This window comes from Lepisma saccharinum, chromosome 29 (assembly GCF_977018435.1).
Source record: "Lepisma saccharinum chromosome 29, izLepSacc3.1, whole genome shotgun sequence".
In the NCBI taxonomy this organism is placed as follows: domain Eukaryota; kingdom Metazoa; phylum Arthropoda; class Insecta; order Zygentoma; family Lepismatidae; genus Lepisma; species Lepisma saccharinum.
In genome coordinates this window covers 43,243,257-43,268,556 of record NC_139257.1, presented here as the reverse complement: position 1 = coordinate 43,268,556, position 25,300 = coordinate 43,243,257, and the positions used below count along the sequence as shown (strand labels likewise).

The 25,300-nt window shown below is 37.1% G+C and overlaps 1 protein-coding gene across 5 annotated transcripts in view; it reads right to left on the bottom strand.

The window, feature by feature from the left end:
* The window catches only part of LOC145981333 (uncharacterized), a 292,919-nt gene that overhangs the window by 68,603 nt on the left and 199,016 nt on the right, over positions 1–25,300 (bottom strand). For 4 of the 5 annotated variants that reach the window (XM_083114544.1, XM_083114543.1, XM_083114547.1 and 1 more), the window contains exons 15-21: positions 22,146–22,327; positions 18,275–18,400; positions 14,840–15,010; positions 12,833–12,976; positions 9,761–9,874; positions 7,563–7,734; positions 6,110–6,236 (exon numbers count right to left, since the gene is read on the bottom strand). In XM_083114544.1, the coding sequence (XP_082970670.1) occupies positions 6,110–6,236; positions 7,563–7,734; positions 9,761–9,874; positions 12,833–12,976; positions 14,840–15,010; positions 18,275–18,400; positions 22,146–22,327 (1,036 nt within the window). The remainder of the gene's footprint in view (positions 1–6,109; positions 6,237–7,562; positions 7,735–9,760; positions 9,875–12,832; positions 12,977–14,839; positions 15,011–18,274; positions 18,401–22,145; positions 22,328–25,300) is intronic. The other variant, XM_083114546.1, reaches the window with a different exon arrangement.

Here is a 25,300-nt window from a genome sequence, read left to right as displayed (position 1 = left end):
TCATATGGATTTTATATTTGTACAAATTGTGTAATTAATCTTAGTGTTCATCAACTATTGTGCGATGTATAATATGTTTGTATCTAGCAGTACTCTGTTGTGATTGTACTATATTGTGCTTGTATGAGGGTCACTAATTATATTTTGAGCCTTGGCAACACTCATTGAAGTTAGGCACGATTTGACGTTTGCACGGAATCGTCTGGCATTATTGACCATAACGTACTTCAAATGTTTTGACAATAGCTTCATTTGTGTTGTTTATGTTACCTTGGAGATTGTGCGACAACAATAAAATGGAATTAACTCGTGAACATTTTCGTGCGATGATTTTTTACGATTTTCGACATGGATTATCAAGACAAGAGTGCATCGATCAACTTACTTCCACATTTGGCGATGAAGCCCCATCCTTTGCCACTATGAAACGCTTATATAACAAATGTAATCGTGGCCGCCATTCGCTCACCAACGAGATTCTCGAAGGTCGTCCAAAATCAGTTGTTGTTCAAGAAATCATTGATGCTGTGCAAAACCTAATACTGTAAGATCGTCATGTGACATACTGTGAGATTGAGGCAACCATAGGCATTAGTTCCTCCAGCATATATAAAATATTACATGATCATTTCACTGTGAGAAAGGTATGTTCTCGTTGGATCCCACACAATTTGACAAAAACTCAAAAAGACGCTCGCGTCAATTGGTGCAAACAAATGCTCAATAAATACAATCGTGGTGCTTCAAAAGATGTATATAAGATTGTAACAGGTGACGAATCATGGATATATGCATATGAGCCGGAACGTAAACAGCAGTCGACTGTATGGGTGTTTCAAGATGAACCCAATCCAACAAAAGTTGTTCGCGCTCGGAGCACATCGAAACAAATGGTCGCCTGTTTTTTCGGGAAAACTGGTCATGTGGCAACTGTGCCTTTAGAGGAATGTAGAACGGTCAACTCTGAATGGTACACAACAATTTGTTTGCCAGAGGTCTTCAGTCAAATACGGAAAACAAACAAATGCCTTCGGATCATTCTTCAGCAAGACAATGCCAGCTGCCACACATCTCGTCTAACAACCGACTTTATAAGGGGTCCCAGGTTCGATACCCGGTGGAGGCACAAGAGGTTCGGATCCCACTTTAAACTGTAGGTCCAGTCCAAATTAGCCTTACTGTGCATAAAGTGGACTTAAAACAACAAATCAACAACAACAACAACAACCGACTTTATGAACAGTCAAAAAATCGAATTGATGGGTCATCCATCGTACAGTCCTGATTTGGCACCCAATGACTTCTTCTTGTTCCCGAATGTCAAGAATAAATTGCGTGGACAACGATTTTCGTCGGCGGAAGATGCTGTTGATGCGTTCAAAAACCATATTATGGAGGTGTCTCAAGAAGATTGGAAAAACTGCTATGACAAATGGTTCGAACGAATGCAAAAGTGTATTGACCATAAAGGAGAATACTTCGAAAAACAATAAAGCAGTTTTCAATGCCAAATTCCTGTTTTTTCATTGTTAGGCTCAAAATATAAATAGTGACCCTCGTATTTTGTTCTGTTACTTTGTGTAACATATCTACTGCCATTTTTATCTTTTTTTATCTTTTGCTTTGTATTTTGTAATATTGTAATTCTGTAGTTTTGTAATTTTTAAAATGTATATTTAATCATTATTATAAGTGTTTTTAATATGATCCTTTGTAATTGGAACTTTTGGTTCTGTTAAGGATCTTTTGCTAAATAAATAAATAAATCAATCAATACTGTATTGCAACCTGATATAGAAGATTAAATGTAATTCATAACTTAGGTTAAGTTCCAGAACAACGTGATTGAAGCTCATCCATGAACAAAGAACTTGAATTGGATTGTAGCCATGATCTTGATAAACAACCACCAAGCAGGCATTTGGCTTGATTTTGAGTGATTCAACATGCAACAGGCTGGAAGATGGCTGATAGCATGGTGCAGGATATAAACGATTGATTGCTGCCGTTGCCTAGAAAACCCTTTGTAAGAAATTGTTTTCTTTATTCCGTGTGTCAAAGAACTGTCATAAATGTGAAACTGCACCCATATCGTGTGTTTCTTTGTTTCCTTTATTGCTTCCAATGGATTTGAGGAAAGGGATACAAATTTATGGTTCGAACTTTTGGCTGCAGAACATTGGAGATTTGGACATTACATGGTGTGGCCTGGTTTCATCTGAGATTTTTAAAAAAATTGCAAAACATGTCTGTACGGGCAAAAGAAAACACACATGAAATTCATGCAGACACTTTATGTTCATAGAAAATAAATGTGTGGTATGTATGCCTTGTTCAATAGGTGAATATTCTTTGATGAAACTGTTACCATACTTCTACCTTTTCAGTAAATTTGCGAGTCAGTTGACAGATGATGAATTAACGAAGGTTACTTTCAACAAGACTGCACAAATGCTACAAATCTAATGTGAGCATGAGGGAAAACTATAAGTTATTCCATTGACCAATTAATTTTGACCACAAGACCTGACCTGATGCTACTTGATATCTTCTTATGGGGTTTATTAACCCTTGAAAGCTAACGTGTCGTTCGATAGACTACACATGTGGGGTAGTTTTCTTGTTTAGCCCCCTTCCACTAAAATCGGTGTCCTTTTACAAGCATTCCTTCAGTATGTTTTTAAGGGTTTTTAATTTTTGCGCTGTCTGGGGGACGAAACGTTAGTGTCTACATACACTAAAACTTCCACAACAACTTTGTAAGGTTTTGCTATCATCCTGAATGTGGAAATGTGAAAAACCAATGCAGATGCTCAACAACAAGAAGGAAGGAAAATGTGTGCATTCTGACCCTCAAGCAAGAGAAGGATGACCAGAGTCTTATGCTGCTGTTGCTCCAAAGCCATGTGCAGTGAACACTGGTCAATGTGTTGTTTTGGGTGCACAGGAGACTTATAAAAATATAATTTTGCATTCCTGCCATGCAATTTATGTATTTTGGAAGTAAATACTAACTTTTGTAGTAAATAAAATAGTTTTTGCAAATTTTAGGCTGCAGTTTAATACTAAATATTTGGTCTAGGAATTAATTCGTGCGGTTGTTACGCACATATTGAAGCTGTAGTTCAAACACAAAATACATAAATACCTTAAGAAAAATATTGTCCATCGTGAGCCACCACTTTCGCCCATCTGTCAGGCAAGTTACGGATTCCGTGGCGAAAGAAGTCCTCATCCTTTGAAGCGATCCAGTCAGAGACCCATTTTTGGATATCTTCTGAAGAAGTGAACCGCTGTCCAATCAAATTGTTATTCATGCAATTGAACAAGTAGTAGTCCGAAGAAGCAACGTCTGGTGAATACGGCGGGTGGGGTAAAACTTCCCATCAGACATTTTCTAAATAGGTGTTGACCGGTTTTGCGACATGTGGGCGAGCGTTATCATGTTGAATAATAAGTTTATCATGTCTGTTCTCCCATTCTGGTCGTTTCCTGGCCAGAGCTTGCTTCAAACGCATTAATTGTCGTTGATAACGTTCTCCCATAGTACACCACACCTTTCATATCACACCATATGAACAGCATAACCTTTGCACGGTGAATATCTTGTTTCGGTTGTGATGGACCTGGTTCACCTGGCTTCACCCAGACCTTTTTTCGTTTCGGGTTCTCATAATGGATCCACTTCTCATCGCCAGTAACAATGCGATGCAAAAACCCCTTTCTTTTCTGTCTTTGAAGCAGAAATTCGCAAATGGTTTTTCATCTTTCAACGTCTCTGTCTTTCAATTCATGTGGAACCCAATGTGACATCTTTTGAATCATTCCCATGGCTTTGAGTCATTTGGAAACTGTTGTTTGATCAACGCCTAATGCTTCTGCAAGTTCTTCCTGCGTTTGACACGAATCCTGATCGAACTATGCTCTCAATTCTTCGTCTTCAATTTTTTTTGGCTGTCCAGGTCGCTCTTGGTCTTCCAGGCCGAAATCACCACTTCTAAACCGTGCAAACCACTTCTGACATGTTCGCTCAGCTAGTGCATGGTCACCATACACTTCCACCAAAATACGATGACTTTCGGTAGCACTTTTCTGCATGTTAAAGTAATGAAGCAGAACACCCCGCAAAAACACTTTATCTGGCACGAACTGCGCCATGTTCAGTTGACTACAAAATGCTGTTGTTGATGCATCAATCAACTGCCCTATACTACGAACGATGCACGCTGACTGGAGTTTTCAACGCATGTGTGGCTACATGGAACTGTGGGACGATACGCTCGTTACGCCATCTCTTGTCCAGGCGCACAAATTAATTCCTAGACCAAATAAATTGGTAACAGACGAGTGGTTAGCTTTAATGTTCGGAACAAGACACATTGGCTTTCTAGGCTTAAAGAAACATGTATGCAGAATAAGCAGAAAGCAATTGACATCTTCAAAGATGATATGGTGAGATGTTTCTGCCATTAAATCATATACCTTATTTACGCGTGTATAGGGCAAGTGCGTGTATAATGCGCACCCTGGTTTTGGATAGGTAAAAGTGACAAAAAATTATATCTCGTATATAAAGCACAGTACAATCCAGTTTCAAGAAATGGCTTTCTTAGTTGTAGGTCGTAAAACTGTTGCTATGCTGATCAAGAGTGAATGACATCATACCTATTCAATTGCTCATTCCTTCTTTTTCAAAATATATACTTTTTCTTTCCGTGACTAATGTAACATTTACACGAAGCACATTCAGGACCTTTTAAATAGCAGTTAGCAGAACAAGATTTCTTCCATTAAAGAATTTACACACTCAATGTATGTCATATTATTTGGCCAGTAATACATTTTAATTTTAATTATCTTTTTACTTATGTTTTCTTTCATCCAAAGTACCATAAAAATCAGAACGTTTCTTAATTTTTTGATGAACTTATTTCAACCGCATTTCACGCTAGTGTCGTTATCTTGTATGGAACACTGTTTTCATATTCAGAAATTGCAGGATTCAAGCTTTACAATGGTATATAACATGACAGGGTTCCGTAAACATGAAAAATGAATGCAAGTGTGTGAAAATCATGGAATGACCCTGTATGGTTTCATGTTGGCTGTCCGAATTATTCCATGCATAATACGCACCACAGTTTGTGGGGGCAACAATTTTGGAAAAAGTGCGCATTATACATGAGTAAATACGGTAACTTTGTCAATTTACAAACTTGCATTCAAAAGTGCTTCGATGCTAGAAGGGCACTTTTCAGCATGTCCTCTAGGCAGACATTGCTTTGTAATACACATGTAACTTTCGTAGGGAACCATGCAGAAATTATAAAGATATTGAGGGAAGTTTGGGTTTCCTAGCGAGAGAACCACTCTGTATTGTGAGAATGGCCTCTTGTGTGGAACCATGCAATTTATTAGTGGCAACAAGTGGAATTACAATTTCATTTCACATCACACCAAACTTTTACATCTCTTGTCGTTCTTTTCTAAATTTTCCAGTAATATTTTCCATGCCGAGCTTTTAGTTTTGTGTAACAAGTTGCTGCTTTCATAAATTTTCATTCCTTCAGTTTTTTCTTATTTTATGTCTTCCCTTGTGCTTGACCCTACCATGATGTTCTCTTTGTGTTTCTTTGGAACTTTCTTTACAGTATTTTGCTTTGTACTATATAATAAACTGGAGCAGGAGAATTAGCACTAACCGCCATGCTTCCAGTTGATTCAGTCCTTACTAAACAATTTATCTCACCTGTTTTCCTATGGGAAAGATAAAGTTCCCCATGAATATAGCACCTTGTCATGACGGCATATTTAGGGGATATCGGTGTAGGGCCCCACACATTCTCAATCTCTGCCATTTATGGAGTTGTCCACTCATTGATTTGAGGCTGGGTGAGCCCCAGAGCTGCTTTATTTGGGGTCAAGGCCAGAACAGTTCAAACCTTAGATCACCCATGCCGGGAATCAAACCCAGGTCTCCCGTGTGACAGCCATGCACCCTACCAACTAGACGAGGTCAACAAGGTTCCTTTTCCACGTCTTAATACATTCCTTTAAAAAATTGAATTAATATATACGACTGACAATGTAGCTCTGTTTCCAAACTAACCCTTCAATCTGTTCCTTTTCCATAACCAGTTGTGCCTTTGTGACTACATAATCTTCTTCCAAGAGTTCATACTTAGCTGTCAGATCTTCATATTCTTGATGCTCCTGAGCAATTTCCTCTTCCAACTCTGGAAAAATACAGAAAATTGAAATGAGATAAAAACATATGATTAAAAATAAAAAACATATGATGGTGTCAAATCTGGAGATCTCTTTGGCCAAGGCAGTTTCTGCACATGCGTGACTGAACAGCAGTATTGATAGCAGTCACCGACACTTCTGGGTTATAACTATTCCATTGACTTTGAATAGGATTGTTACAACCCAGATGTGTCCGTGACTGTATAAGTGCAATAGATGGTTATCAACTGAGCTTCACTATGAGACAATATAAGGAGTAGTTTTTGCATTATAAGTAGTTATTTTTGTATACTTCTAGCCTGTACACCTTGTGTGCAAGAAAACTTTCAATCGCACCACAAAAATTCACAGGTTTGATTTCCAACCAGTTAATCAGTAATAATCAGTACACCAGTTAATATAATCATTATTGAACATTCAATTTGTTCTACTTTATTCTTATTGGTTCATGAGTGTCATCCACCTAACTACGAGGGCATTTTGAAAAGTTTTGCCTCCTATGCAATAACGTCAATAATATGCAGGATACGGACATGAAGTATACATCTTCTTAAAGCTTGTAATGTCCTCTACCAGGGTGTCACTACTTTTCCATGTAGTCACCATCATTTTCCACATGCAAATGCCAATGTTGGTCAAATTGTTGCATCCCATCGGGAGAAGAAATCCGGCATCTTCTTCCAGCACCAGCAATGCACATCTGCCTGCACCTCCATATCACTGGTGTTTCTTAAGGTGCTCTTTCAGCCTTGGAAAAAGGAAAAAGTCACAAGATGCAAGATCTGGACTGTACGGCAGGTGGGGTAAAATCTTGTGGAATTTGAGATGCTGACTTGTGTGTGGGCAAGCATTGTCATGTTGAAGAATTGCATTCTTGCCAGGCCTAACTCACAGTAATCGTGCATGGAGTTTCTCCAGTCTTCACCTCCTAACATTACTCATTTCCACACAGGCATCGCCATAGATAGCACTCATTCGTCGATGAATGTTAACAGGCGCACAACCCTATGCTGCGAGGAATTCAATAACAGCAAGTTGTTTCAACCGCACGTCTATGTACGTCACCACTTTACTCACTAGTGTGGGCAGGTGTGGCAGGTGAATGCTGCTTAATGTTGCAACAGTCAGTGAATCAGCGATTATTCACACACCAATTTCACATGTGTCTGAGCAGTGTTGCCAGGGTTATTGCATAGGAGGCAAAACTTTTCGAAATGCCCTCGTATCTTCAACTCACATAACCTAAAAATTATTACAATTTGGCAACCATGTTTAATTATAATGGAATAATATCAACAAACAACAAGACTTACTCTTAATCTTGGCTTTGTATTCCTCCCTCACTTCAGATATCTTCTTGCTAGATGTTCCTGTTCCTTGATCTGAGGATTTCGCTTTGGTCTTCAAGTTAGAAATTTCCTGCTCTTTTTCTGTTATCTCTAGCTCATGTTGATGCTTCAACTTCTCCATTCTCTTCCTTTCTGCCTGTAAACATATAAATTGATATAAATGTATCAGCTGAATGACATGTTTTGTATACTACAGCTATGCAATAAGAATTGTATCCCCTTCTGTAAAAGTACTTTGTACAGGAGCCAAAATATTCATTCCAAAGAAAATTTGAAACGTTTAATTTGTCTTAGCATTAAATTTACACAGAATCTATAAGTTCTTCAGGAATTATTTTATTGTTATGATTCATAAGATATTACGTGCCTTTTGTAAGACCTTTATTTGTAAATTAGAAATGATCATGACAGTTAAAACAATGGACATAATACAAAAATCCAACTGAATTGAAAGCAGTGAGCCTTGGAGTTAGTATTTGCAAATCTATGTCCTTTATAAGGTGTGTCTGTTCAATGGAAAGAGCCACACACGACCTGTTTATAGCAAGAGAATGCATCTATTCGAGATTTGTAATCTTCCAGAGTTGGCTAATATTTAAAACATTCTTAGCAGAATTAAAACAATGTTCTGCTTTTCTTATCTTTTATTACTTTTGCCACAGGTAACACAGTTGTGCTGTAGAGAAAAACAACTGCATTAACAATAAATAATGATGTTTTTTTCTTTTATCTTTTTTGATATTGTAGAAGTCCAGGGTTGCTGATGGAGAACAACACTGAGAGACTTTAATTTGATTTGATTTGATTTATTTTACTTTGCTTTCCTGCCACTTTTGGCTAGTCGCAAATATGAAGATGAGTGATGATAGGGTGAAATTGATGATGAAGGACACTCACAAAGAACACCCACGTCCAAGCTAATGTTAACCACTCTACCATGGAGATCATCACTAAATGATATTCAAAACCATATCCTTAGTCAACTATTGTTTCTTATCTCTCTTTAATCATGTGCTCTTCTGCAATAATATGAAGTGAAAATTTGGATTTAGACCAACTTAAATGTCCAATTCATGTGTGTTCCACATAATCTTTGAAAAAATGTGTGAATGCTATCTACCATATATAGGTGAGTTTCATGTGGTGTCAGGATGCGCACAGCCGCCATGTTTGTGGTCAATTTTATTTGTCGTTTGCAAGGAAATATCCACCATGTAGTGTTTGTTACATCTGCATGCTTGGTTCAAGTTAGAAATTTCCTGTTCTTGGTGTTGCAGAACATTACATTACAAAGTGAAAAATCGTGTGAAATGGCCTTCAAACTTTTACATGTGGTTTTGCTCATTCCTTCTTTACTTTTTCTAAAAGAACTTGAAAATATATATACTTTTTCCATGACTAATGTAACATTTATACGAGGCACATTCAGGACCTTTAAATTAGCAGTTAGCAGCACAAGATTTCATCCATTAAGGAATTTACACACTCCATATATATATATATATATATATATATATATATATATATATATATTATTTGGCCAGTAATACATTTTAATTATTGTTTTATTTTTCCTTATGTTTTCTTTCATCCAAAGCACCATAGAAATCAGAATGTTTCTTTTCTGTGATAACTTATTTCAACCGCATTTCACATTAGTGCCATTATCTTGAATGGAATACTGTTGCCATATTCACAAACTGCAGGATTTAAGCTTTACAATGATATATAACATGATAGGGTTCCGTAAACACGAAAAATCAATGCAAGTGTCCCAAAATCATGTAATGACCCTGTACGGTTTCATGTTGGCTGTCGAATTATTCCGTGCATAATACGCACCACAGTTTTTGGGAGCAAAAATTTTGGAAAAAAGTGCACATTATACATGAGTAAATACGGTAGGTGAATCACACCTCCATTACCTTCAATCCTAATCTGACATTATATATCCAAAGATATCTTCCAAATAGTTTGAAAAAACAAAGATACAATTTCTCGAAGTCACTCTCTCCAATATTTTTTTGTGATTTTATGTAAAAAGTTCCTTTGTGAAATTTACTATAAAAAATATAATGCTGCAGGAATATCTCTTGTGCAGAAAAAAAAGTTATTTTTTCCCTTACAAGATTGTGCTTAATTTATAATGTTGAGATACTTACTTGCAAATCCATATCAATATCTGAGAGTTTACTTTCCAACTCTTCCCTCTCTTTCTCCAATTGGGATTCCATCTTCTTGAGTTTATCTTCTGCAGTCTTTTTGGCTTTTTCTGCCTGAAATTTCATAAATATATAGACAATGTCAAATTTAGAATGAATGAATGAATGCTCATATGTAGGGAGTGGAAGTTGATGACCTAAAAAATATAGGTATATGACCTATAGAATGTCCTAAAAAAACGGGGAAAAAATGGCGTAAAAAGTGCAAAAAATGACCATTTAATTTGTTCGTTTCAGGTTAAAAATTGAAATGAAAAGGAAATTAAACAAAATGCAATCTTACTTTAAAAAAAACAAAAACAAAAAAAAAATGCACCAACCTTGTGGTTTCCCCCGACACAACAAAGACTGTCACCAGTTCAGCATTTCTTTTGTTCATAAATTGCAATCGTACGAGATCTATATAGGCCTATGTTCACCTTGGTGAAAAGACTCAAGAATATTACCAAAATGAAAGAAGTGGCAAAATATGACGAAACAATACATCGAAAATTGTCAAAAATGACAGGAAAATGTCGAAAATTGGGGAAAATGACCAAAAAACTGAAAATTGGCAAAAAATGCAAAAAATGCACTTTAAAATTAACTTTTTTGGGTTCTAGACGAAGTGTAACATTGTGTATATTCAATGGGCATCATGTCCGAGATGTCAGAAAAAGATGACATTTCATAAATTTCTGCTACCTAGTCATATGGAACACACTGAATATATATAAATATTAACATAATTAACAGTTTTGACAATTAAAAATTACTTTTATTGACTGAAAAAAAAACATTGGAGTAACATCTGCATGCATATATCTTGCACTGGATGAGAATTATTATGAACTTAGATCATCAAAGTAATTGTAATTTACATTTTTGTATACCAGGAAATGTGGGAAATGCCGGTCACTCTGACCGTCATTACCCACAAAGGTACATCTAAGTTCTGGTGATATTATTGAGCAGAAGTTTGTTCTACGAATAGCGACACATGCATGGAATGAATTATATAGTATTCATGTTACCTGGTTTCAAATAGCTCCCTAATTACAAGTGAGCGCCGATGTAGCTCAGTTGTTAGGGCATCTTGCAAGAGACCTTGGTGGGGGAGAACCAGGATTTCTTACTCCGGCGCTCGCTCAGCGTCATATAAAGTGGGTACCTGGAGGAAACTCTGAGGGTAAAGGCAGCCAGGGGTGTGGTGACCTATAACCCCCAGTTTCCTCCATACACACACTTTATACGATGCTGGGTGGGTGCCAGAGCCTCTTGAACAGGGGGGGAAAAATCCTGGTTCTCCCCCACCAGGGATCGAACATGGGACTCAATTATAACACCATTAAGCCTTGTTTCCATGATATGAAAAACTCAATATGCTGACCAAGGCAGTAATTTATTTTATTATAAAACATAAACTAAGCGTAACGTTTCAACCTTCTAGCAAGGTCTTCTTCAGACTCTGCACCAAGTACAGAAGACACAAGGTACCGTGCATCCATTTCGATCTGCAGCCGAGAGATCGGGAGAAGCGTGGCGGGTGGCACTGATGGAGATGCCGACATTTGCGGCCTGAAATGCCCGCTTATTTTTATGGACATATGCAGACATTTATATAAATATTGCAAAACGAGCACTAACCTGTGTTATAAGAGTATGGTTTTAATTTTAGTAGCTTAGTGACTGTATGCGCCGATGATTTTGACACGCCCACCTCTTGTGAAACACGGCGTAGAGGTTTGTTTGGAGAACGTTCTAACGCTGCACCAATATCATCGAGTTTTGCTTCGGTTAGAATCCGTCGTTTTTGCTTAGGTGTTTTAAAATTTAACGATACAGTTTCTCGTAATTTAAGGACAAGATATCTAACCGTATCTCTGTGTGGAGTTGAAACGCATGGGAATTTCTGTACAAATTACCTACACACGTCTCTACATGAGTTTGTTTTCACGTAGGTACGTGTCATACATAAAAAATCTTTGTTCTAACGTGAATCTTGCGGCTGGCATTCCAATCGTCTCACTGACACGTCACACATACACACTACAATAACACAAACAAGTAACTGCAAGTAACCAAGAATAACACTCTTGCGCACAGTACGAAATTAACACGCTCTTGGTTTACATTGCTCGCCACTATATTTACAACTCTGTCTTCATCTAGTCGCGAAGGAACAAAAAACTCGAGCTCGGATATTTCGGATTGCGAGGAAGCTCACGAAAACCATTCACTTTTATCGGTTTCGTCTGCAGTGTAATCCTGATACAGTGTTGCACATTCGAAACCTCCAAACGATTCCCATCGCCACAAAACTCTTTCAAGGATATAAACTTAAGCAGGACGTTACTGATCAAAACCATGATTAAAATGCTTTTTTATCTGTGGCTCTTAACATCGTTTCTATAGCGTATTTATTTGTGTATATAAGAGCAGAACTTGGATGAATTACAGAAGAACTTTTGCGTGTTATAACACAGGTTAGTGATCGTTTTGCAATATTTATATAAATGTCTGCATATGTCTATAAAAATAAGCGGGCATTACAGACCGCAAATGTCTGCTTCTCCGTCAGCGCCGCCCGCCACGCTTCTCCCGATCTCTCGGCTGCAGATCGAAATGGATGCACGGTACAAAACAGGACGATATATATACACAAACATTACTCCCCTCCAGACTATTAGAAAGTTGTTCTGGAACATTCTAGTAGGTGGCTTTCCCTTGTCAACTGTACTTTCATCTAAAATGCTAAACATATTTTCTTACATCTAGAATGTGGTTGGACTCTTTATCTCACACTCTTTCTCCTTCATTCTTCTTCCTTCTTCTCTCCTCTTTCTCTCTTGTCCTTAACACTCTTTCTAACACCTTCTTCCATTCTTTGTTTATCTTCAGTCCCCCATTCCAGTTCATTGTGTCTTCTTCACCTTTCAAGCACGGTAGTCAGATGCCCTAACAACTGAGCTACGTCAGCTCATTTGAATAAATTAGGATTTTTGTATTAATGTGGACAAAGTAGAATATTACCTTTTCTGCTTTCTGTGAGAGTTCTTGTAATTTTGTCTTGTTAGCTGCATTCTCTTCTCTAAGAGTTCTGAGTTCCTGGCTGGGCGAACCTTTCTTTACGGATGCTTCTACAGCTTTCTTTTGCTCTTCCTTTACACTTGCTTCCTAAAAGTATATAATAGTGAACAAAACACTATGCAACAAATCTTTCGAATAATATTAATCTGTTTCATGGAAAAAACACAAGCAAAATTAAACATGTATACAAACAATTGCTACTATTGTACTCAGATAGATTTTGTAGGTGTTTGTATATTGAAATAGTTTTCAATTTACTGTTAACTTAATGTAACTTTGCTAATTTGCACTATTGATCATCTAAATGTTAATCAGACAAAATTTCAACTGGGTACACTTACCTTAATATAATTTTCCTAATAGTTCAGTAATTTTTAAGAAGTTTTAAAAAAAAATAGCAACAAAAAGTTTTCATGGAAACTTTTCTTTATATTTATATAAATATTTTACAATAAAATGTAGTGAAATATATAATGGACATAATGTGAATTAATAGCAGATTAAGTTTTATGAGACAGAAGGTGATTAAAACCAAGGTAAAATTTGCTACACCATGACACACATGAGCCGTAGTGATTTATTATTTAACCCGAGAGAAGCAAATTTCAGATGTGGCTTTTAATGTTTTAAGAGGCTGCGGTGGCTCAGTCGGTAATGTGTCTGACTACCATGCTGAAGGTCCTGGGTTCGATCCCTGGCCAGTTCAAATCCGGGAACTTTTCTAACATTGGAAGCGGCCCCGGCGCCCACCCAGCATCGAATAACATGGGTACCTGAGGGAAACCTTGGGGGGTAAAGGCGGTCAGGGGCGTGATGCTGATCACATCACCCCACTCACGACTGGATCAAGAAAGTGTGGGGCATTACCCCCACACCCCCTATATGCCTTCATGGTGTGGTGCTATGCACAGGGGAGCACTTTACCTTTTTTTAAAAAATATTTTATTCTCAAATTGTGTCTGTAATGCCAATTTCAATTTATGGCCAGAGGAAAACTACAATTTGTAATTTGAGATATAAACAATAAAACATGAAATGGTATTTCATATATATAATCATTCTTGAATTTTATTAGTAAGGGTATGAATCTAATGACAATAAGAGCCTTTAGTGGTTGTATTTGTCATTCTATGCAGGAAAGCAAATTCAAAATATATAAAAATATGCCACCCTGTGGTCACCTGAGTAAAAAAATGTAAGTACAGATTAAACAAAACAAAGCATTATGCATTTCTGTTTCTTTTGTTGTTGTTGATTTCTTGTTTAGAAGATTAGGCTGAAAGAAGACACTGTACAATGAAACTTTAAATTCTTAATACCTATTCAGTAGGGCTGAGGAGATACCACTTTGAACCGATACTGATACTCTTACCGATTCCCACCGATACAGACACTTGAAAATTGCAATAATTAAAATTTGTTCAAATATTGATCAATATTGGTGTGTAAATGTTCTTCTCCAATTACATGCATCATTTTACCAAGAAATTTACTTTAGAATATTCAATAATTGCATCAGAATATTAAAATAGATGTTATGTAATCACAAAATATAGTTTTTTGTGGAAAATTTAGTGCAAAATAAAATAATAATTTCCAGGATAATTTGACTCCGTGAAAGTGTTGCACAGCATTTTTGCGGACCCTGTGAAAAACCAAAATGCCGGAAAAGTATCGGCTGGTATCGGTACATGAATTCCAACTGATACTTTCGATACATCGGCATTGGCTCAGCCCTACCATTCAGTTGTTTCATTGCTAATGGCATTGATGAATACTAGACAAACATCAGGCCTTTCTTGGAAGATTTCTTCACACCATAAATTGATTTCCTTCATTGTTCTAGTTTAGCTGTTATTACAAACCAAAATGCACAAAGTGAAAAGTGTTATTTTCTGAAGTGAAAACACCTGAAAGAGAATAATGTGAGTAAGAATCACACAGACTCACCAATTCCTTCATTTTCTTTTCTTTTGCTGACAGTTCTTCTTGTAAGTTTTCAGTCTTCTCATACATATTAGAAATTTCCCTTTTGAGATCATCCCTTTCTTTCAACCATTCAACGGACACTTCTTTCTGTGTACCTTCTGACTGACGCAACTTCTGCCTCTCCTCTTCCAGCTATTTAGCCAAAAGGTGCACGGTAAAGGGTGTGTATATGCACTCAAACATAATGTAATTTTGAATTTTACAATGCAAAGTATTTAAATTTATTATATTTGTTTATAAATTATGCAAGTTCAAAAAAATTGGAAAAGAGGAATGGATATAAATGAATCAAAAAACAAATCAATAAAGATAAAGTAAGGAAGTAATAAAATATGTTAACATTACAGCATAAAATATTTAGAAAGAAAGAATGAAAAAATTTTAAAATTTAATAAGATATGAAATATATTGTAATGTTTGCAATATTATAACATTACATTAGTGAATTTGGAAAAACCCATAAAGAATACACAGTGCAGGTAAAATGGTGAGACAAAGACAAATCTCATCAAGTCATAAGTTCATATTGAATTTTACTTGAAGATGATGTGCATGCCATTATGGAGTAGAACATAAAAGGTATTTTAAAAAAATTGAAGGAGAAAAGAAAGACATCACAGTATGAGAAATAAAATATAAAAGCAAGCATCGGAAATACATAACCTTTATTTTCGATAAAAAAAGATAGTGAGGTATGAGTAATTTTGAAATTAAGTAAATAAATAAGAAATTTTGATTGCAATGTTTTCTTCAACAAGACAGAAATGTGCTAAAAGTAATTGGTTAGTACATTCAGTAATATTTTCAACTTAAGAAAGAAGATTTCATAAATTGTCTGACAATTTACTTAGAAAATGCCATTTACAGTTATGAATTATACATAAACATTTGTCAGGAATTGAAACTTAAAAGAAAACCCTAGAGAAAGGTTAAAGTAATTGAAAATTTGGAGAACAAACAAATATGAGTTTTTAATTTACCACAATCCACAAATTATGTAGTGAATTGTGCTATCAGTATATTTAGCTAATTTGAAGGTAATTCACTTCTTATGTTGACAGATTTATGACTAGCTACTACTGTAAGTAGAATGATTTCGATGTTAACCTTCAAATATTATGTTACGAAAAATAATCTAATCTCAAACACATGGCAGTCTGAGGATGCCAGTTACAGGTTTGAGTCCTACTCATGCAAGGGAGAAGGGTATAACAATTCAAACAGAAACACTTTGCTGTAAACAGCTGCAGGTAAATATACCCAAGTAACCAGAACCGTTGGGCCAGCTGCAGTTTTAAAGCGGGAAAGGTAGGCTTTACATTGATTGGCAAATTGAAGTTGGTCATACGTTGGGCCAACGGTTGTTGCCAATGCTTGCCCAACCATGGAAAAGTGAGCCAAAATCAGTTTTAAAAACTACTTTCTCCTGTTAAGACAACTTTCAAGACTATGCTGTAAATTCTTGAAAGTAAAAAAGTGACATGTAACAGTGTCACAGTACATACTGGAAATATAATACGAGGGCCACTATTTATATTTTGAACCTTGGCAACACTGATTGAAGTTAGGCACGATTTGACGTTTGCACGGAATCGTCTGGCATTATTGACCATAACGTACTTCAAATGTTTTGTCAATAGCTTGATTTGTGTTGTTTATGTTGCCTTGGAGATTGCGCGACAACAATAAAATGGAATTAACTCTTGAACATTTTCGTGCGATGATTTTTTATGATATTCGATGTGGATTATCAAGACAAGAGTGCATCGATCAACTTACTTCCACATTTGGCGATGAAGCCCCATCCTTTGCCACTGTGAAACGCTGGTATAACGAATTTAATCATGGCCGCCATTCACTCACCGACGAGATTCACGAAGGTCGTCCAAAATCAGTTGTTGTTCAAGAAAACATTGATGCTGTGCAAAACCTAATACTGCAAGATCGTCATGTAACATACTGTGAGATTGAGGCAACCATAGGCATTAGTTCCACCAGCATATATAAAATATTACATGATCATTTAGCTGTGAGAAAGGTATGTTCTCGTTAGATCCCACACAATTTGACAAAAACTCAAAAAGACGCTCGCGTCAATTGGTGCAAACAAATGCTCAATAAATACAATCGTGGTGCTTCAAAAGATGTATATAAGATTGTAACAGGTGTCGAATCATGGATATATGCATATGAGCCGGAACGTAAACAGCAGTCGACTGTATGGGTGTTTCAAGATGAACCCAATCCAACAAAAGTTGTTCGCGCTCGAAGCACATCGAAACAAATGGTCGCCTGTTTTTTTGGGAAAACTGGTCATGTGGCAACTGTGCCTTTAGAGGAACGTAGAACGGTCAACTCTGAATGGTACACAACAATTTGTTTGCCAGAGGTCTTCGGTCAAATACGGAAAACAAACAAACGCCGTCGGATCATTCTTCATCAAGACAATGCCAGCTGTCACACATCTGTTCTAACAACCGACTTTATCAGTCAAAAAATCGAATTGATTGGTCATCTGCTGTACAGTCCTGATTTGGCACCCAATCACTTCTTCTTGTTCCCAAATGTCAAGAATAAATTGCGTGGACAACGATTTTCATCGGCGGAAGACGCCGTTGATGCGTTCAAAAACCATATTATGGAGGTGTCTCAAGAAGATTGGAAAAACTGCTTTGACAAATGGTTCGAACGAATGCAAAAGTGTATTGACCATAAAGAAGAATACTTCGAAAAACAATAAAGCAGTTTTCAATGCCAAATTCCTGTTTTTTCATTGTTAGGCTCAAAATTTAAATAGTGACCCTCGTATTTCATTAATGAAAGTAGAAGCTATTTTTAACTTGCAGTCATTCATGAGTCCATGAAGGAGATATATCTCTGTGCTGGGAGTTGTTTATTGTTTATCTGTTTGGCTGTAGCAGAAAAAGAACATTCTGACAGGTATTCTTGTGAAGGTGGTTCAAGATCCATATATGTAAAATAAGCAATGTTATGTGAAGACTAATTCCATGAAAGGTGGAAGCCATCTTGTAAACAATGATACCATATGAATGAGAAAGTGCTGTCTATTTTTCATTTTTCACAAATAATTTGTACTAGAGTTTATATTTGGCCTCACAATAAAGTATATATATCAGAACACAGTTTTCAATACGTTGGGCCAACATAAAAACCACATGTTGAGCCAGCATTGGAACCAGCACCAAAAATACCGTTGCCCAATGGTATGTTCTTATGCTTGGTCAACCATTTTCAGTATGATTGGCCCAACATTTGGTTACTTGGGTAAGTAAAAAACAAATTGAGGTTTGGAAACTACAATTTATGCAAAATATATATGCAGTAAAAAATGTTGGTTAAACTTAATGAGGTATCAAACACTTTATGGAGATTTACCTCTTTTTCTAATTTTGTAATTTTTTCTTTCCTTGTATTAAGTATCCTTTCATTCTTTTTTGTTTTATCTTCTAGATCTTTGACCTTCTTTTCCACATCAATTATCTTTTTGTTCTTTTCTGTTATCTGTTAAATGAAATTGGTTAGAGAAATGAGATATGCCAGTAAACAGAAGTACAAAGAGTACAAATACAGAAATGTTATTACTAATAGCAAGGTAAGAAAACAAGAAATTACAAGTACAAAATATAGCACAGTTTTAAGAAATAGCAATGAAAGACTGAAAGCACACATTAATCCTTAAATGCCATGGTACAAGCAAATCACATTAGACCATTATTGAGTCATATCTAACCCCAATTGTGTTTTTCGTTTCAAACTCCTTTATTCAGGGCTGCCATTAGGGATGTGAGACATGTGCCACTGTACAGGGCCTCACACTTCAAGGGCCTTGCACTTTCGAAATATGTAGGCCGTATATAACATTACTGAATCTTTTATTCACATAATTTTTTTGTTCAAATGTGATCACTAGGGCGCGAGACTTTATGCTATAACATATATTTTATTTGGCATCAGATCGGATACTGGGGTGAGATCTTTACATATCTGATGAAAATCAGTCGAAATAGATAAACTTGATAAGGCATATTTTAACATATTTTACCAATTTTGTGTTTTACAACATATTTCTTCAATTTTCTCGTAATAAGACATATTTCTGTATATTTTCGTAATTGTCTTGCATATAATCGGTTATTTTATAATTTATTTATTTTAATTTTATAATTCGTACCTTTAGCACAACGAATAGTTCATATTATCGATGGCAGGATAAGGAAATTACGAACGAAGAAATTAAAGCAGATGTCATCTTTTTGCCAACTACTACAGAACAAAAATTCCCCCTTTTTTATAGCGAGTTGCCAATTATGCTTTACTTTCCACAAAGGTGTAAATCTGACATAATAGCAAATACCATTTTGGATAATTGCAGTGAACCTCACAATATATTGTCAGTATTTTCCCACTACATTATATGGTTAAAGGGATTCTGACTTCATTTAATACCCCACCCCTTTCATAGTCCATCTTCCCTGGAAGATACTGACATCCCGTATAATGAGACATTCGAAAGTACTGTTGTGCACCTTTTTGGCTTTACTGGAGATACTTCTGAATTTTTCTGACATATTTTTAATTTTTCATGACATATTTTTCCATTTTTATAACTTCATTACATACATATTTTAAAGTTTTATAGGACATAAAGTCCCAGGCCCTAGTGATCACACTAGAATGGAAGAAAGAAAAGGAAAGAAACCTATATTAGCGATAGGACTCCCTTATAATAAGATCATGTAGTGTAGGAAAAAATTACCGGAGTTTGAAAAGGGATACAAGAAAGTTTCCGCTGCAATAGCTGGATTTCTTGTTTGTGACCTCAACTTTCTACCAAGTGCATGTCATAAATTATTGTTTGAGGGACACAGACACAGACACAGTGCTTCTTTATAAATTGGAACACAGTAAATTTGAGTGTGCTGCCTCTGCACTGTTGAGGAAAGAAGACAAGAGGATCGACTGTGGCAAGGAAAATTGTCCCGGGCAGCACAATTCTTTTTGTGTAAAACAAATCCCAAGCTGGAATACATATAAATAAAGATTCCTAATGGTGGTCCTACCTTTATTAATTGTATTTTCTTCAAACCATGTTTTGAACCTTAATTCAATGGAATGTTGACACAGCATATGTAAATTAAAAGGAGAGAAAACCACAAAACTATCTGGGGTCAGATCTGACCCCTACCATTGCAGTTAAGGGTTAAATGTAATTTCTTTGGAATAGATTTATGTAATTAACAAGATATAAAGCTACAACTTATAGCTTGGAAGCTATAAATTAGAAACAATGAAACACAACATGTATATTAGGAAGAAATGATCGGTTTCATGGGTAGTAGTAAATGGAAGGTAAAGATATACATATATACGTATATGTAAAATTGCCAATAATCTGTTATTTCTACAAATATTCTGTAAAATTCTACTACATAGTAAAGAGCTCCTGCAGTGGTTATTTGACTGTTATGTATGAGAGCTGGGTTTGATTCTTGCAGTGGGTAATCTCAGATGGGAATTTTTCTGAGAATGTCCCTGCGTGAAGTGACTCTGTGCTCACCCATCCCCTAATCAGTGGATATCTGGGGACAATCCCTGGGAATAAAAATTGCCGGAGTATGGTGTTGATCACATTTCCAAGTGATATTCATAGGATGTCCACAATGTTGTTTTACTATATTCAATGTCAGTTTAACATCTTTATAATTCTTTGCGAACATGAACTGTTATATATGATAGGGAGGGAGAGAGAGAGAGAGTTTCTTACTTACAACTGGAGATGGCACCAAATGAGTCATGGGGACATATGCATCTCCAATTATCCAGAAAACTTGATAATTAGAAGGATAAAAAAAGGTTAAAGATGCAGGCTACATTCAATACTTCTTCACAAAACACTTTTATCCTGGCTTCCTCTGCTATATCGCTCACCTTTTTCTTGTGTGTTGCTATCCACACAGCACACAAATATCCTGGATACGTCTAATGGATGTCTTCTGGATATTCATGCCGAAATTCTGGACATCCATAGGATATCCAGGAAGGACGTCTTTTAGACATTCTGTGGATTAGTTTTGGATATTCTGGATATGTTTTGGACATTCTGTGGATTTGTTTTGGATATTCTGGATATGATTGATTGATTGATTTAGTTTATTTTACTTCGTGTTTTGTGCCTCTTGGCTAATTTGCGAAGATGGGGATGAGTAATGAAATTGATGAATGGACATTCACAAACAACCAAGCCTGAGCAGGATTCGAACCCGGGACCCTTGGCGTCGTAGCGCGATGTGCTAACCACTCGGCCACAGGGTCCGGCTATTCTGGATATGCTTTGGACATTCTGGGGATGATTTCTTGACATGTTTCAGAAATGGGTTCACATGATCGGGACATTATCTGGATGATTTCATTTCATTGTGGATAAGAATATATTTTGGACATTTACGTAATCTGAACTTCATGCTGATTTTTTTTTTTTTTTTGATACGGGAAGAACATTCCTAGACTACATTTACACATATTGAAGACCTCAGGTGTCCAACCTCTCACTCTCTCTCTCACACATGCACTGACGCAGTCAAATTCACACACACATATATCTACACATGTCAATACAAACATTTTTCAGATGCGTATCAATGATAAGGAGAGTATGCAAAACTTATTCTTCACCACCACGGCTAATCAAGTTACCATCCTTAATGCAAAATGGCATTGTGTTCGAAGCACGAAGAATGCCTCGTGGCAGAGAAAGTTCACCTGGTCTGGAGTGCTTGCATGACTCCCTGAAAAGCTAATGGGCCTATGGACGATGCAATTCCTTTGGGAGATATTTTAAAGTTACGATTTAGTACAGTATCACAGAATTTGAGTCCTAGCGACTAGATACTGTGAATGAATATTTACATGAATATCAAAACATTGATGTCAAACTTTTAATAACATGTGGACGTAATACTACATATCACACAAATATCCAGGACAGGAGATCCCCTGAACATGGGAGATTCTCTAGATATCCAAGATGGGATATCCCATGGATGTCCATTGTGGATATTCTATGGACGTCCCTTGGAGATTTGTGCTGTGGGGGTACCTGTGTAACGTAGACTCCTAAGTGTTCTTGGTGAAAAAATTACCCTACAACGATCCTTGTGGTAGGGTAATTGTTCTAACAAATATACAAAACATACATGAACACTGTTTTACAATATGCTAAAATATGCATGCTAGTGACTTGACTAACCTCTTTCTGCAGTTTGCCTTTCTCTAGTTCTACTCTTCGTGTCTCTTCTTTCAAGGAGCTCCTGTCTTCCAGTTCTCTCCTTAGAGCAGCTGCCACTGCCTTCTCATCGTCCAGGTCCCTCTTCAAGCTCTCTATCCTCTCTATGAACACATTCATCTCCTCCTGCTTCTTGGAAAGTTCAGCTGAAATAATAATGAGGAAATAAAATATATTTAAGAAATCTTTGAGAAGGATTAATTGGCATTTATGTGTATCTGCTTATTCATGAAATTGACAATAATTTTACTGATCCAATATTTCTGTAAATAGCATGTAACAGACTTCACAAATCTAACAAACTCTCTAGCCTTCTTAAACCCAAGGCTGCAGCAACACAAGCCTTCCATCTGTCCCTATCCTGGGCAAGATCAATGCAATCTCTTCAGATTTCCTTTGGGTCCATCTCAACGTTATCCCTTAATCTTCATCTTGGCCTTTTTACTGAACCCTTACCATCAGGTTTCCCAACAAGAATCCTGTAAAATTTGTAAAGAGCAGATAAGATATTCAGGACCAAGAAAAGACAGTTTGAGGGAAAGATAATAGAAGAGTTTGATGAAATGAAGGACAGAAATGAGATACAAAAGTTTTACAAGAGATATAAAGAGATGATTACCAAGAGCTGTTTTCTACAAAGACAAGACGAAAATTTCATTGGAGGCCAAAGTAAAATGCTGGAAAGATGGCAGGAGTATTTCTAATAATTACTCAATGAAAATAAAAATTGATCGAATTGGTGTTTTAAGTCCACTTTATGCACAGTAAGGCTAATTGGGACTGGACCTACAGTTTAAAGTGGGATCCGAACCACTATGTGCCTTCGCCGGGTATTGAACAAGGGACCCCTTGATTACAAGGCAATGACGCTACCAACCACTGCGCCATCGGGGAGGCACAATGAAAATAAAAGGAATGATAAAGAAGAAGAAATGGAAGTGAATGAAATAGAATGGAATGAGAAAGAAGTAATAATGCAATAGAGCATTAAATAACAATAAAGCATTAGGTGAAGATGGTATGGAGTTGGAGTTCATGAAATGTCATGGAGAGGGAGTGTAGATGGCCATCCATGAACTAATAAAGGAAGTGTGGACAAAACGAGAAACGTCCAGGAATTGGACCGGGTAGACATAATTTGCTCCATACCTAAGACAGGGAACAAGGCACTGTACCAAAACTACCATGGATTACTTTGCTGGATGAAACTACAAGATGTTTGGTAAGATATTACAGGGGTTGGACAAAAATATGGAAACACCTGCAGAAATGCAAATTACCTTTATTAATATCGAGTAGGACCACCTTTGGCAACACAGAACGGCCTGCAGTCGATGTGGAACGGACAAATACAGGTCGTGTATGGTTGTCAAAGGGATGTTGTACCATTCTTCCTCCAAAGCAGCTGCAAGTTGTTGTAGAGACGATGGTGGTGGGTAGTGGGCTCGCACCTTGGTCTCCAAAACTGACCACAGGGGCTCAATAATATTGAGGTCTGGCGATTGTGGAGGCCATGGCAGATGTGACACTTCATCTTCGTGCTCATCAAACCAGTCCTGGACGATGTGAGCTGTATGAACAGGGGCTCTGTCATCTTGAAACACTGCATCACCATCTTCGAACAAAGTGTGCACCATGGGATGCAGCTGGTCACTCAAAATGGTTACGTAGTCCCTGTCAGTGACATGTCCATGCAGGGTGATGATGGGTCTGGCAGAATACCAGGAGATGGCTGCCAAAATCATCACTGAACCACCGCCATGCTTCACTCTCGGTAACAGAGTCTGTATCGTACGCTTGTGATGGTGTTCTTCACACGTACACTCGGCCAGCAGTTGGAAACAATGTAAAGGATGTCTCATCCGACCAGAGTACAGTCTTCCACTGCTCCATTGTCCAGTTTTTATGGGCGTTGCACCACTGTCTCCGTCTAGCAGCGTGGTCAACAGTCACGAGTAGTTTGTGAATTGCACATCTGCCATGAATACCCTGCTTGTGGAGTTCTCTTCTGACTGTTTTGATGCTAAAAGGGTTTGTAAGCACTGTATTCAGCTCAGCAGTGACTTTTGAAGCCGTGGTGATCTTCTGCTTGGTCACAATCCTACCCAATGTGCATCTGTCTCTATCATGCAACACACACTTGCGTCCACGCTGGTGCTTCGCTGATGCGGTTTTTCCGGAAGTCTCGTAGGCAGTCATGATCTTCGAGACTGTGCCTCTTGATACACCAAACATTTCCGCTACTTTCGTCACGGAAGCTCCCACCATAGTTGCACCCACAATTTGCCCTCTTTGAAACTATCAGCTCATACATGATTCACAATAAACTGCACGGATCGGTTGCTGAACTGTAACTGGCCCATCTGTCAGGTTGGCCAGGGTGTATACCTCGCAGGAAGTGCCAGTGACCACAGCGCCACCTACCATTCAGATGCAAATCGTGTTTGAAATGGCTACCTGTTTTATACCAGGTGTTTCCATATTTTTGTCCAACCCCTGTAGCTTCATGACTGGAGCACCGGATGGAAAAAATATTGGGGGATTGCCAAGCAGGATTAAGGAAACATCATCATACCGTAGACCAGATATTTTTATTATGACAAATACTGGAGAAGTTTTATGAGTATGATAAACAACTTCATGAGCTGCATGTAGAACAGGCATATGATACTCTAGTCTAACTAAGATCTAAAAAAATATGAGAGATTTTGGAATCCCATGGAAACTGATTAGGTGGACAGAAATGACCATGAAAACAGCAGGATGCAAGTTCAGGATGGAGCATAATGTGACAGGAACAAAACTTAACAGATTAGTACACGTGATCTTATGAAACCTAATCTGGAAGCAGACTGGGTACTGGCGTCCCTGCAGACTAATGAAAGCCAACCCTCAACAAAGTTCCTATAAAATCACCCTCACCCCCACAACCCTACATCTTTAACCACTCAAACAATAAACTGTTCTGAATTTCAGAATGGTTGTCATACCTATTTATAATACCCAAATTAACAACAGTTAGATAACTAAAACTAACCATAAAGTAACATAAATTAAAACTCAACATTAAACTATATTACTAATAGTTTAACTAATTACCAAATAAGCTAAAATCCTTA